Source organism: Rana temporaria, chromosome 3 (genome assembly GCF_905171775.1).
Source record: "Rana temporaria chromosome 3, aRanTem1.1, whole genome shotgun sequence".
NCBI classification, from domain to species: domain Eukaryota; kingdom Metazoa; phylum Chordata; class Amphibia; order Anura; family Ranidae; genus Rana; species Rana temporaria.
Genome location: NC_053491.1, coordinates 350444629 through 350460435, shown reverse-complemented (window position 1 = coordinate 350460435; position 15807 = coordinate 350444629). Strand labels below are relative to the sequence as shown.

Sequence of the window (15807 nt, the reverse complement as noted above, 5' to 3'; positions counted from 1 at the left end):
CAGTAAAGGTGCACTCTATTTAAAACTGAAAAGTAAACCATGAGATATTTACAGTATACATATCCTAGAAGCCCAGTCCACTGCTGAATACTTTGTTTTATTCAAGCAGATCTGTGCCACACAGTGTTCATTTTGGCAGCAAATTTCGATTTAGTTTTAGTCCTAGTCTTAGGACTAAAATGGCATTTTAGTTTTCTAGGTAGATTCAGAGACATTGGCCCAACTTTGCGGCGGCGTAGCTTAGCGTGTTTTGGCTACGCCACCGTAAGTTAGGGAGGCAAGTACTTATAGCCAGATTCAGAAAGAGTTAGGCCGGCGTATCCGTAGATACGCCGACCTAACTCAGAATCTGCGCCGACCTAGGTTTAAGTGTATTCTCAAGCAGAGATACGCTTAAACATATCTAAGATACGACGGCTTGCGCCGTCCTATCTTAGGTTGCAAAATTTCTGCTGGCCGCTAGGTGGCGCTTCCATTGCGGTCGGCGTAGAATATGCAAATCACTAGATACGCCTATTCACGAACGTACGCTCGGCCGCCGCAGTACATTTACGCCGTTTACGTAAGAGATAGGCCGCCTAAAGTTAAAGCTAGGCCCTAGGTGGCGTAGCCAATGTTAAGTATGGCCGCCGTTCCCGCGTCGAAATTCGAAATTTTTACGTTGTTTGCGCAAGTCGTCCGTGAATAGGGAATTACGTTGTTTACGTCCACGTCAAAATCAATAGGCCCGTGCGGCGTACTTAGCCGCAATGCACACTGGGAAATGTAGGCGCCCGGCGCATGCGCAGTTTAAAAAAAATGTCAAAAACGTCAGGTCAAGCCCCATTAACATAAAACACCCTTAGCTAAATTTGAATTAGGCGCCCGCCTGGTTTACGCTATGCCGCTGTAACTTAGCAGGCAAGTACTTTGAGAATCATGTACTTGCCTCGCTAACTTACGGCGGCGTAGTGTAAACAAGCTACGCTACGCCGCCGCAAAGTTAGGCCAAGCTATGTGAATCTAGCTATTGATTCTCAAAGTACTTGCCTGCTAAGTTACCGTGGCGTAGCCTAAAGCGGACGTTTATTTTTTAACTGCGCATGTCGGGCGCCTACATTTCCCAGTGTGCATTGCGGCTAAGTACGCCGCACGGGCCTATTGATTTCGACGTGGACATAAGTGACGTAATTCCCTATTCACGGACGACTTGCGCAAACGACGTAAAAATTTCGAATTTCGACGCGGGAACGGCGGCCATACTTAACATTGGCTACGCCACCTAGGGCCTAGCTTTAACTTTAGGCGGCCTATCTCTTACGTAAACGGCGTAAATGTACTGCGGCGGCCAGGCATACGTTCGTGAATAGACGTATCTAGTGATTTGCATATTCTACGCCGACCGCAATGGAAGCGCCACCTAGCGGCCAGCAGAAATATTGCAACCTTAGATAGGACGGCGCAAGCCGTTGTATCTTAGATATGTTTAAGCGTATCTCTGTTTGAGAATACACTTAAACATAGGTCAGCGCAGATTCTGAGTTAGGTCGGCGTATCTACTGATACGCCGGCCTAACTCTCTCTGAATCTACCTACTAGTCTTCTTCTGCAGTCGTATTTAGTCGCCTAAATCTCCAGGACATTTAAGTCGACTAAAACTCATTTTAGTCATCTACAATCTAATGAGTGTAATTCAATTGTAATGCAGTATTTTTAGCATTTCTCTACAATTTCCAAACTCATTATATACTGCTGCAGTGAAAAATCAAATATGTTATTTGTGGTATTGAGGTATGAACATACACTACAGACCAGTGTTCATTTTGAAGTCAAATTTCAATTTAGTTTGTCTTTTGACTAAAATGCCATTTTAGTTTTAGTCATCTCAATAGTTTTTGTCGTATTTTAGTAGACTAAAATTGTATTAAGTTAGTCAACTGAAATGTTTTAGTCGACGAAATTAACACTGTTGCCACACCAGTCCACCCCACTCTTTTGTTGATAATCTGGCAATACAGGAACACATCTGCTTGTGATGCTGAAACACCAAATGCACATTTATTGCTGTCTTTCACATACAGAAAGGCTCATAGACTGTAAGTTTCTCGTAGCCACCAAGCAGAGTTAGACCTGTTTTATAACCATTAAATCAATGGAGATGCAGGAAGTAGAGATAGAGGAAGTCATACAGTGCTTGTTTCCAGAATTGCATTACTAGTGACTCTTTACAGAGCGGTGTGAGAACTTAGTTTAAAGAGAAACTTTACTCTGGTCCTGCTTTTTCCTCCACCCATTTTCTCAGAAAATGCCTCAGAAAACATACTCGTCTGCCCAGTGGATCCACCATTGCCCTGCTATTATCCCCTGATCAGGTGTCCCATGCCACCATCTCGGTGCACTTAGTCATTAGGAGTTTGGGTGACATTTCTGGGTTCAGGCAGCCAGATTCTCAATGATGCATGGCAGCTTCACCCACCCACCGCTCGGTTAAAGTCCTCCAGCAGCCTCCTGGGATATATGAGGGGGATATCCCAGGAAGCTGCAGTAGTGTTGAAAAAAAGACCAACTCATATATGACGGCATGTGGTTGCCACCATCCCATAATACTTGAAAATATTCAAATAAACCTCATGAAGTGGGATTATGTGGGCAACACACGAAAAAGCTTCAAAATATATAAAAAGTTATATCAATTTATTACAAAAAATAGATTATACACATACAAAAATATATCAAAAAATCACATGAATATACAAGGTACAAATCATAAACGATGTAAGTACTGTCCGGCATACAGTACCATCACCAAGGTTTGGGAGGTAAGTTGTAGCTGAAAGCCAACGCGTTTCGAATGCTACGCATTCTTCATCATGGCATGAACAAGTATTACATCTGTTGTTTAAAAATTCGTGCCTAAGGGTGTAAGCCAAGAGCCCCCCGAATATCCTGGGACATGGATGTCTCTTATTGCAGGTTGTACCATACAAATAATCCCTGTTTTGTATCACTCATAGAGTGGATAGAACCAATTGGTTCAATTAAGTGGCGTTGGAAATCCACCAGCAATTAAGGGTCATGTATCCAAATTCCAGGTGAATCCTAAGAAGGGTTCCTGGTTATCCCCAGGCAGGTTCCCTTTGGGGGTAGAAAGTATCTCCTTACTCTCCTAAGTTGGGAGAGAGAATATTACACCCTTAGGCACGAATTTCTAAACAACAGATGTAATATTTGTTTATGCCATGATGAAGAATGCGTAGCATTCGAAACGCGTCGGCTTTCAGCTACAACTTGCCTCCCAAACCTTGGTGATGGTACCGTATGCTGGACAGTACATCGTTTATGATTTGTACCTTGTATATTCATGTGATTTTTTTTTTTTTTTTATATATTTTTGTATGTGTATAATCTATTTTTTGTAATAAATTGATATAACTTTTTATATATTTTGAAGCTTTTTCGTGTGTTGCCCACGTAATCGCACTTCATGAGGTTTATTCGAATATTTTCAAGCTGCAGTAGTGTAGGACACATCATTCTCGACAAAAAAATAATTAAAATAAATAACAGAAAGATCCCGAAACGAAAACACATTTGTTTAAATAAGGAAGGGGGGTGCCCCGAGGCCAAAAGTCAATTTTTCAGGGTGAATGTCCGCTTTTATTTTAAAATGAGTGAATATTTATGATGTTAGAAAAGCTGCAGTTTTCGCTAAATACGTTAGCAGCTTACTAACTTTGTTCAATTGCTGCACAAAATTACTTTCTATGTCTATATTCCTCATGCCAATGCCAGATAATATAAAGGATTTCAAATATTAGCCTTTGTATTCTGTATGATCACTTTTCATCTTTCCCATGATGATACCAAGAAGGACTGAACTAATAAAGGTGACAATCAAATCAACTTTCTGTGCTGTGCTTCATGCCATTTCTGATGACGCATTGGTGAGGACAGGGAGAGACAAAGGATGGCTGTCACTAAATCCCAGAGATCTTAAATTGGGGATAAAACTCCATTCTGGGTTAAAATGTAAACCATAAATAAAAAGCAATTTTTGCTGCATGCAGTACTTCATACTGCATCTTCTCTCTTGTCCCCTGTAGTACCCTTTATTTTCCACAAGATGTCCTCAGTTTTCTGAATCTTACACTAAATGGAATTCAAATACAGTACAGAGAAGATTATAAATGGTTCATTGTGATCAGATTCTAAAACAGGTTTGCCAGTTCACCACTAGGTCCTAAAAATGTCTTTCTCTGTCCATTTAGCCCACATGCACACTGGGCTTTTCATTGAAAAATGTGTGCTGCATTTTTAGTGCCATTAATTGTTAATGGCCAAGCAAGAAGTGTGGTTTTTGCGAATACAAAAAAGGGGCAATAGACAAGGGAAAATGCACTGTGAAGTTCAAGGCTCAAGAAAGTGCTAAAGCGCCTTTGCTGCGTGTAAATAATATTAATGGGCTGCCCTCTGCACACAGTGTGAAAGCATGCATGTGCGCAATGCCCAACGTTGTGCCTATAGTAGTGTTCATAAGGAGCTCACTGTCAAGGGGCATAAAAAAGATCAATGTGCTTCACTAAATCATGATTGATTTAAAATGTACCAGAAAAATGGGCTAAGGCATTTGGACCAGAGTCACTGGGTAAGATTTACTAAAACTGGTGCACCCAGAATCTGGTGAAGCTGTGCATAGTAACCAATGGGCTCCTAGGGCCAGATCCACTGCCCGGCAGCGCAACGTAACTTTTTAGATTTAAGTTACACTGCCGCAAATTTCCTAAGTTAGGTACCAATCCACAAAACATTTACCTGGAAATTTGCGGTGGTGTAACTCAAATCCGTCCGGCGCAAGGCGGGCCAATTCAAATGGGGCGAGTCCCATTTAAATTAGGCGCGCTCCCGCGCCGGACGTACTGCGCATGCTCCCGACGCTTTTTTCCCGACGTGCATTGCACGACGTGACATCATTTTTTGAACGGCGCATAGTGTATTTCCGTATTCCCGTATGGCTTGCGCAAACGACGTAAAATTAAAAAATTCGACGCGGGAAGGACGGCCATACTTTACACAGCAGTACGCCTGCTGTGTAAAAGTAGGGCTGCCTCACAAAAGTGTAACTAAGCGACGGAAACTAACGTAGCGGCGACGTAGCGAAAGTGAAAAAGCTTTGAGGATCGACGTAACTCCTCATTTGCATACCCGACGCTGGATTTCGACGAGAAATGCCCCCAGCGGCGGCCGCGGTACTGCATCCTAAGATCCGGCAGTGTAAAACAATCACACCTGCCGGATCTTAGGAATATCTATGCGTAACTGATTCTGTGAATCAGTCGCATAGATAGAAACAGGGATACGACGGCGTATCAGTAGATATACGCCGGCGTATCCCTTTTGTGGATCTGGCCCCCTAGGTTTTATTGTCAAGGCTTAATTTAATGAGCTGAGGTTAGAAACTGGTTACTATGGACAGCTGCACCAGATTCTGTGTGCACCAGTTTTAGTAAATCTCCCCCACTGTGTTCTGGAAGACGCACCATTAGAGTTAAGAATGAACTTACTGTTGACTATAGGTGACAAATTCTCTTTAACTAACATACAATTGGTACTTACGTGTTTTTTTTTTTTTTTTTGTCACAACAGTTATATCTGTGACAATGGATCGATCCCGTTGCCATCCCACTGGGAGCATGTGAACAGCACCCAGCCTTATCAGGTAGATACTACAGTTCTCTCCATTTACAGTGGCTGCAGTTTTGTAAACAAGCATGTAATGTTATAGTGGTTTCTAAGAGAAAAAAAAGCTAGAAGTGCATGGTAAAATAAAATAAGAAATGTAGGGAAATTTAAGTTCATAACTTAAAAATAGGAAAAAGTCCAAAAACATTTATCTGAAGGATAATGGATTACTTGAAGTGAGTTTCTTGTAGAAGGGTAAGCTGTACACTAACTGCAGCAACCACAGCCGCAATCTTAGAACAAGATCCAGACTCTAAATAGTATCTAAATGGCAAAAAAATAATTTAATCACAAAAGATATACCGTATTTATTCGAGTATAACGCGCACCCCTAATTTTCAATTAAAAATCGGTATAAAATCATTGTAATTGCCAAAAATCATTTATGTCCAGCCATGCCCCCTGTATGTCCAGCCATGCCCCCTGTATGTCCAGCCATGCCCCCTGTATGTCCAGCCATGCCCCCTGTATGTCCAGCCATGCCCCTTGTATGTCCAGCCATGCCCCTTGTATGTCCAGCCATGCCCCTTGTATGTCCAGCCATGCCCCTTGTATGTCCAGCCATGCCCCTTGTATGTCCAGCCATGCCCCCTGTATGTCCAGCCATGCCCCCTGTATGTCCAGCCATGCCCCCTGTATGTCCAGCCATGCCCCCTGTATGTCCAGCCATGCCCCTTGTATGTCCAGCCATGCCCCCGTATGTCCAGCCATGTGCCCTTACCTTTAAAAAGGAGTTCTCTAAGCTAAAACTTGTAACCCCCGCTGTGCCCGGGCTGTAAAACTATACAAAATAAACTTTCACTTACCTGCCTACGATCCCCCGTTGTTCCGATATCGCCGTCCCGTTCTCCGGTCCCGGTCTCTTCCACTTCCTGGGGGTCGGTGACTCACAGTGCGCTCAGCCTATCAGCGGCCGCGACGGGACATTGCTGCGGCCGCTGATAGGCTGAGCGTGCGGCGCGCGGGAACATTACAGACAGCGTTCGTTAGAACAGCTGTTTTCCCTGCCACGCATAGACACTCCCCCTTGCTCGCGATTGGACAGATCCGTCCAAGGGGGAGTGTCTACGCGCGGCAGGGAAAACAGCTATTCAAACGAAAGCTGTCTAATGTTCCCCCGTGCCGCGTGATTAACGTTGTAGCGGCGTTGGTGGCTTCGGTGGCGGCGGCGGTAGCAGCGGCGTGTGCGGCGGCGGTAGCGGCGGGGGGGACAAAGTCCTCGAGTATAACGCGCACCCAAACTTTGATCTTTTTTTTTGGTATAAAATTTTGCGCGTTATACTCGAATAAATACGGTATATATTCACTTACATCAGTGCCGGCCCAAGACATTGTGCTGCCTGGTACCAAGAATGAAATTCTGCCCCCCCCCCCAAAAAAACATTACGCCCACCAAAATGCCCCCACTACATTATTTTAAAGTGGACCTATCATGGCTCTATACATGTATATAGGGGTATAAAGAGGACCTGTTATGGCTCTATTCATGCAATTAACCCCACAGTGGAGCGGAGAGCGGAACGTGAGGAGCGGTCGGGCGGCAATTAGCCCCACAGTGGAGTGGAGAGCGGAGCTGGTGGAATGGGATGGTGTGCGGGTGGCAATTTGCTGCCCCCCTGAAAGTGCTGCCTGGTACAATGGTACCATCGGGTCCCATGGTAGGGCAGGCCCTGACTTGCATATATGTAATCAAAAATCATCTGGATGAATTTTGCTCCATGTATGGGCATTCTGGTTGTACAGAAGTCAACCTACCAATTGACTTTTGTAGAATCAGCCTGTTACATAAATGCCATTCGCTCAGTGCTGCTAGCTATAGTTGGTAGTGCTGATCAGTGTATCCCCACTGTCAGAATACAAATGGCTTAATGGGAGTGATATTTTAATTTTACACAGCACACACTGAGTGCAGTCTGAAAATCCACAGGCATGTCTGTCACTCTACTGCATAATGAGATGTGATGATTCCGCTCTGTCATTACTGAGGCTGGATTTTGCTTTTAGTCAGCCCATACATGATTGATTTTTATTATTTTTTTTCCAAGCAGCGGGTTGAATAAAAAAATGTGAGCTAATTCCTCCACACATTTTGAGGCAGATGGGAGAATCCCTCTCCCTGATCTATTGTATTTTGACAGTGGGAAGATTTCCCTGCCGTCGGAATACTGTACACTGATCAGCACTGCCAACTATAGCTGACAGCATTGATAAACTGGCATATAACCAGCAGGCTGGTTGTACAGAAGTCAGTCGATTGGGCACCCTGGTTGTACAAATGTCGCTCTTGCATGAATCAAAATTTGTCTGGTCCCTGTTGAACCGGCTTAAAGGGGTGGTTCCCCTAAAAATATACTTTTAACATTGCATTTCCCACATTAATGACAATTAGAATCGGCTGGTTTTATTAAAAGAAAACGTCCGTAAGTACCGTTTGCTATAGGCGTTCTCACCGCCACTTCCGGGTACGATGGTGGGGATGGGCGTTCCTAATTGATGGACAGGCATCCGACCAACGCATACATCGCGTCACGAGATGCCGAAAAAAAGCCGAACGTCGGTGCGGCTCTATACGGCGCATGCGCACCGACGTTCGGCATCTCGTGACGCAATGTATGCGTTGGTCGGATGCCTGTCCATCAATTAGGAACGCCCATCCCCACCATCGTACCCGGAAGTGGCGGTGAGAACGCCTACAGCAAACGGTACTTACGGACGTTTTTTTTTTAAAATAAAACCAGCCGATTCTAATTGTCATTAATGTGGGAAATGCAATGTTAAAAGTTTATTTTTAGGGGAACCACCCCTTTAATATGTAGGTGGATATATATCTTTTTGTGATTTTAAAATGTTTAATGCTACCGACATCGCACTGCTCTCTGCCTTTTCTGTTTTAACGATTTCAAAACTACACTTTTGTGCTTGAGTTACTAGCCAAATAAATGCATATGGTTTCTTTTTTCAGCTCATCCCCCTAATCAAGGTATGCAATGAATATAAGGAAGTAGCCAACCTGTTTGGACAGTCGATGGACCAGAACCGCATCACAAAGATTCTACGATTGCAGAATCTGGATCTGTGGGAATTTTACTGCAGGTAAGCTGCATTACAGTGCTGCAAAATATGTGACTTGCATTATCCATGTGCCCTTTCAGCTAAGCTGTCCTTTTTATTTCCTCCTCCTTCCACAATATTAAAGATCTGCCCTTCTTTATATTTCAGGGCTTATAAATATATTTTTAAAATGTTTCTTTGCTTGCACCTTCCTTAATTCTCACCTCACATTTCAGCCTACTCCTGTAGCTTCCTGGGGTACCTATGTCACATATCCCAGGAGGCAGTAGTCCCGGGGAGGGTAACTTTGTGAGACCTTTCTCTTACATTATGGCAATCAGAATGTTTGTAGCTATCTCTGTGAACCATAGAACACCTCCTCTTTGGAGAGGGGGAGTTGTTCTTTAGTCCTAACACACTTCCTATACTAGGATGACAATGCTGCTCCTCCATAGATACTTAATGGTGAGTGAGTGTGTCTCACTAGGGAAGGAAATGTGTTACTGGCAGGATCATCAGGTGAAAAAAAGATAACAAATCTTGAAAAATTAAAATTGTAAGATACCAGTAAACCGCAATATATTACATTTTTGTCCAGAGCTTAAATACACTTAAGATTGGGGCTGTAGTGCAGCAAAATTCAGCAGCATGAATCTATGCCAGGGATCACAGGGATGTGCAATTGTACAGGCTTTCTCGCTGCAACCAATCGAGTGACGGGCACCATGGGCTGCCCACAATTGGTTTGCATGAAACCAGACATGCAGTTAGGGATAAGTGAGCAGCTCATGAGTCAAATAGTAAAACCAAAGCTTTCCAATGGGAAGCTTAAAGTGGTGACTTTTTATTCACATGGGGCTAAATTCAGCAACAAGATACGGCGGCGTATCCCTAGATACGCCGCCGTAATTTCAAATATGCGCCGTCGTATCTTTACGCCGATTCTCAAAGGCAGATACGTTTAAAAAATAGGCTTCCTCCGCCGACATAACTTGAATACGCCGGCGTATAATTGTGTGCAATTTTACGCTGGCCGCTAGGTGGCGCTTCCGTTGTTTTCGGCGTAGAATATGCAAATGACCTAGATACGCCGATTCACAAATTTACGTACGCCCGGCGCTATTTGTTTACGTTAGGCTTTTTCGGCGTAAGGTTACTCTTGCTATTAGGAGGCAAACTTGCGTTGTTAAGTATGGCCGTCCTTCCCGCGTCGAAATTTGAATTTTTTACGTCGTTTGCGTAAGTCGTTCGAATAGGGCTGGATGTAATTTACATTCACGTTGAAACCAATACGTCCTTGCAGTGTACTTTGGAGCAATGCACACTGGTATTTGTACACGGACGGCGCATGCGCCGTTCGTAAGAAATGTCAATCACGTCGGGTCACCAAGAATTTACATAAAACATGCCCCCTCATCCGCATTTGAATTACGCGCGCTTACGCCGGACCCATTTACGCTACGCTGCCGTAACTTAGAAGGCAAGTGCATAAATACGATACGCTGCCGTAACATTGCGCGCCACTACCTGAATCTAGCCCATGGTTTATTGACGGACACGCTTGATGATAATAAGTAAAACTTTTTTCATGGCTGCCTACAGGAGAAATAGACACCAGGCACATAGAAAACCGAATGGATGTCTCCTTCCTTCTACTATATTTTTTATTAAATTGGAAGATTTTTTTTTCCTACTATCAGCAGCTACTGGTAGATTCAGGCCGGATATTGGAAATCCTGAAAGTGTTTTTCCAGTTGGCCAATGAGTGCAGTTTTCCCCTGTTCATTAAAGTGGAACTTTACCTATACCAACTTGATAAAAAATAATGTCCTTCAGCAAGGAACATACATTCCACATTAATTATTATGCTGCCAAAATTGTGTGTTGTAAATTGCCTCCAGCATTGTTCCTATTTATTCCTGCTGGAGCCCCTGAATAGCAGTAAGGCCCCTTTCACACTTATACGACTTGTCCCACGATTTGTGATGGCAAAGTAGCATGACAAGTGGTTTCCCATGATTTCCAATGACAACCATTTATATTGGTACGACTTCAAGTCGTTTCCGACTTCAAAGTATTCCCTGCACTACTTTCGTCCCGATTTGATGCCACTTGCACAGGCATTCCCTGAAAACGCAGCCGCGAATCGTGGTAAAATCGTGCAACTTTGAAGTCGCGGTAGTGGGAAAGGGGCCTAAATCATAAAGTGGAACTAAACCCATTGATTTACCAGTTTAAAAAAGACCGTTGCATTCCTGGAATGCCGGGATTGCTAACGGTCACATTTGCTGGTGTCCTCAACTACACTGTCAAACCATCAAATGGTGAGTGTCATAACTGATCACATGTGCAGCACCATGGCAGTTGCAGATTAAACAGAAACCGCTTTCTTGGCTGTAAAGAATAGGTGGGTTTAATTCCCAAAGCTCCACAGGAAGTCTCCCAGTGTATCACCAGAGTGGCCCAGGTACCAGTCCCACTGGATCCTCAGGTATACTTGCTTGGGTGATCTATAGAATGCGCCCTAAAAAGTCGCCCACCGTTGCGCCTATAGAGGAGTGGATGATGCCTAGCTGCTGTTTAGAAGATAATAAGTGAACAAAAAGAATGTAAGATGATGAAACTCTCTAAGGAGTGTCAACAAATTAAAACAGCGCTATCAAATAACTGTGCATATTTGACTATATAAAATACATTACTACAACCCATATGTAATGATATACAGTGATAATAAACAAAATATATCCAGTTTAAGAAATAAACACTAAACTGTGACTGTAATAATAAACACCCGTGATTGACTTAAACGTGAAGTGAACGCACTGAAAGTGCAAGAGACAGTCTTTAAAAATAATTTAGAACGTGGCCAAACAAAGCAAAGTTCATGTGTATAAGGATCCTGCGATCTTCAAATTTTTTCAAAAACTTCCACCACACCCGACAGTGCTCAGTGACTCCTCCCCCATCAAATGGACACTCACCGGATAGGTATGCCTCACACTCTCGTGTTTTGGCACAAAAAACCTTATCAGATGTAGTTGTTCCCGTCAATAAAGATGTAATCCAAATATGACATCCAATCAGTTCCACATATATGTCAGAGAGAGACAAAAGAAGTGCAAATAGTGTGATACCATCAAAGGTTTAATAGCACACCAAAATAAAACTTCAAACAGTGCACTCACAAACAAAATCTTGTAAAACAGCAAAATGTCACATCAAGAAACTCCTTCAAACGTCAAAATGGTGAGAAGCGGTCACGGCGGACCCCCGATCAGTACCATGAATAAGTTTTTATAACGAAACATGTCGGGGTATTGCCATACAGTCTAATTTTACTAGTGAGTGCTGCGTTTTTGGATGCAGAGTGCGTTTGAAGTTTTTTATTTAAGTGGATGTGCAGCTGCATCTGACAGAAGTCCATGGCACCGTGAGTAGGAGAATTGGTTTGACTTTTTCTTGCTGATCGGGGGTCCGCCGTGACCGCTTCTCACCATTTTGACGTTTGAAGGAGTTTCTTGATGTGATATTCTGCTGTTTTACAAGATTTTGTTTGTGAGTGCACTGTTTGAAGTTTTATTTTGGTGTGCTATTAAACCTTTGATGGTATCACACTATTTGCACTTCTTTTGTCTCTCTCTGACATATATGTGGAACTGATTGGATGTCATATTTGGATTACATCTTTATTGACGGGAACAACTACATCTGATAAGGTTTTTTGTGCCAAAACACGAGAGTGTGAGGCATACCTATCCGGTGAGTGTCCATTTGATGGGGGAGGAGTCACTGAGCACTGTCGGGTGTGGTGGAAGTTTTTGAAAAAATTTGAAGATCGCAGGATCCTTATACACATGAACTTTGCTTTGTTTGGCCACGTTCTAAATTATTTTTAAAGACTGTCTCTTGCACTTTCAGTGCGTTCACTTCACGTTTAAGTCAATCACGGGTGTTTATTATTACAGTCACAGTTTAGTGTTTATTTCTTAAACTGGATATATTTTGTTTATTATCACTGTATATCATTACATATGGGTTGTAGTAATGTATTTTATATAGTCAAATATGCACAGTTATTTGATAGCGCTGTTTTAATTTGTTGACACTCCTTAGAGAGTTTCATCATCTTACATTCTTTTTGTATACTTGCTTGGGGCCATTGACGCTGGAAAATATACAAAAGGAAAGTACTACAAAGAAGCAGTACAATCAAGGCAATGAATGTATAAAAGCCGCAAGGTCCTCTTCGGCTACGCTTCACTTCTTCAGGCTCAAAGCATGATGGGACATGTAGTATCAGGATTGGTAAAGGAAGGAAACAGGAAGTTGGAGAACTTTGAAATCCATCCAGGAGAAGGAGTGAAATCACATAAACTTGCTTTTTATAGCTAAATAAGGAAGTGGATAGACAAATGAACGAACCAGGAAATGAAGCATAGCCGAAGAGGACCTTTGCGGCTTTGCTGTTTTTATACATTCATCGCCTTGATTTTACTGCTTCATTGTAAGTGCGATTCTTTTTATTAAATACATTTTTACCTAAGAACATACTGCACTATGGAAGTTTTTCTTCCCTCTGTCTCCAAGTACCATGGTTTTGGGGAGAACGATTTCCCTATGCTGGGCGAGACTGCTGTTTAGTAGTCACCGCCATCTGGTAAGCAGGCCATCTATTGAATCTGGTTGTGGACTAGCACCTCTCCCTTGCAGCTTTCATCTCTTCACACGGATTGTTTTTTTTTTTATTTTGTTAAGTTTACAGATCCTATCACCTATGGGACTTTGCTTTTAGTTTTCACTTTTTCATTTATCAACCTATTTCTCACAGGAATGTTTTATGGTTGTATTTTTATCTATGGACTAAAACATTGTTGGGACTTTGTCACCTTTTATTCATTTAATTTTATACATATGCTTTACTTTACTTTTCATTTGGCATTTGATCATTTCTTGATTAGCTCTGCATCTACTTTGGATATTTTTGTAGTTTTAAGTTTGATACTGGACTTTAAGGTGCTGGCAGCTTTTCTCATATTATTTTATTAATTTATTTTTTTCACTTATCACTTATTTTCTAGCGCAACTTCAGCAGTCTGGCTTTGCTTTTTAGTTTATTTATTATTTTTAGTTTATTTGTAGGCCAGAGAATGCACTGAAGCGCTCAATAAGGTTCAGAGCCGCCGCTAGGGAGGGACCTGTGTCTTCCAAATACAGAAGCATATCATCCGCGTAGAGGCTAAGAGTTTCATCCAGAGGTCACAAACTAAGACCACTGATCTCAGAGTGTTCTCTAATGGAAATCGCTAAGGGCATAGAACAATGGGCATCCCTGACGCGTCCCTATGTGCAGAGTAAAGGAGTCAGAGATCCTAAAATTTTATCTGAACTCTAACCACTGGGGCTTGGTATAATAGTTAAATCCAAGTTATGAACTTGGGTCCAAATCCATAGTGGATTAGAGTAAGGATTACTTTATTCAGTCTGAGAGCTAGGACTTTTGGCTGGGATTTTAATGTCAAGCTGCAATAGAGATATCGGGCGATAGGATTCAGGGAGGGAGGGGTTCTTGCCAGGTTTATTCCAGTTTATTTGAATGTACTAAAGTGCTCAATAAGGTTTAGAGCCGCGCTAGGAAGTGACCCGCATCTTTCAAATACAGAACTATTGACAGAAGCCAGTCAATAGTTTTGAATCCAAGTTATGAACTTGGGTCTGAATCCATAATTAAGAAGACATTCCCATAGATATGGCCATTCAACGGAATCGAATGCTTTGGCGGCATCCAAACTAACCACCACTCTAGACCTTACCGAATCATGTGTAGGTTGTAGATTCATAAAGAGATGTCTCAAGTTGAAGGCGGTATTCTTATTGGGCATGAATCCTATCTGATCGGGGTGAATTAGAGTAAGAATTACTTTATTCAATCTGAGAGCTAGGACTTTGGCTAGGATTTTGATGTCAAGCTGCAAAAGAGATATAGGGCGATAAGATTCAGGGAGGGATGGGTCCTTGCCAGGTTTGGATATTAAGACTATTGAGGCTTCTTTCATGGAGTCGGGGAGGTCAGATAAATTTAATATATGCTGAAACTATTTTTGGAGTTGTGGCACCAGTACGGTTCTAAATTGGAAGTACAGTTCTAGGGGGAGCCCATCTGTACCATGGACCTTGCCTGTAGCCAGGTGAGCAATGGCCTCATCAATGTCATCAACTGTAATAAGGGCTTCCAGTTGTTTAAATTGAGATTGGGTCAACAAGGGAGATTTGTATAGGGTGTAGGAAGGAAAGCGGTTTGTCATGAAAGTATTGAGTATTGAAGGAATATAAATTTCAGAAATTCATGAAATTCCTTGGCTACTAGGTCAGGGTTAGTTATAGGGAGCCCCAAGGGGTCCACAAGAGACACCACCACCGGAGGCTTGTGATCCAAGTGTGCAAGATATGGCAGTAGTTTTCCTGCTCACTCGCCATGTTCAAAGTTGCGCTGTTTGGAAAAGACAATGCCTTGTTTAGGCTCTGTCAAAAAGTAGGTGATTGATCAGTTGATTGAATTTTCATTGCGGAAACATTGTTTGGAGACCGGTCTAGTAGGAAAGTCTGTTCTAAGAATTTTAGATGTTTCTCAGCTTGGGTGAGAGCCAATTTGGAGGACCACTTGTATCTGGAGATGTGGGTGGATAGTATAATTTTGGTGTGCAGTTTAAAAGATTCCCAACCTGCTGAGTGAGTCTGAACCCTATTTGCGCTGAAAAAAAGATGACCACTCACTTTTCAGTGAGTCCTTGTCAGGAAGAGTGGACAGCCAAAAAGGGTTTAGGTGCCACGCTCAAGAGGAGTGGGAAGTCTGCAAATCTATTGTCAGCCAGTATGGGGAATGGTCTGATGGCACCCGAGTGCCAAATCCCACATCCACCATCTTCGGCTGTAAGGAGGGGATACAAAAATGTACTCCATGCGAGACATAGTGGTGTGGAATGAGGATAGTGTGAGTAACTAAGGGAGGAAGGATATTTGTGCCTCCAAGTATCCACCAGG

At 42.6% G+C, this 15807-nt stretch overlaps 1 protein-coding gene across 1 annotated transcript in view; it reads left to right on the top strand.

The window, feature by feature from the left end:
• Window positions 1-15807, top strand: part of PARP11 (poly(ADP-ribose) polymerase family member 11) — a 48708-nt gene that overhangs the window by 21469 nt on the left and 11432 nt on the right. The window contains exons 6-7 of the mRNA XM_040345176.1: window positions 5623-5695; window positions 8681-8811. Of these exons, the coding sequence (XP_040201110.1) occupies window positions 5623-5695; window positions 8681-8811 (204 nt within the window). The remainder of the gene's footprint in view (window positions 1-5622; window positions 5696-8680; window positions 8812-15807) is intronic.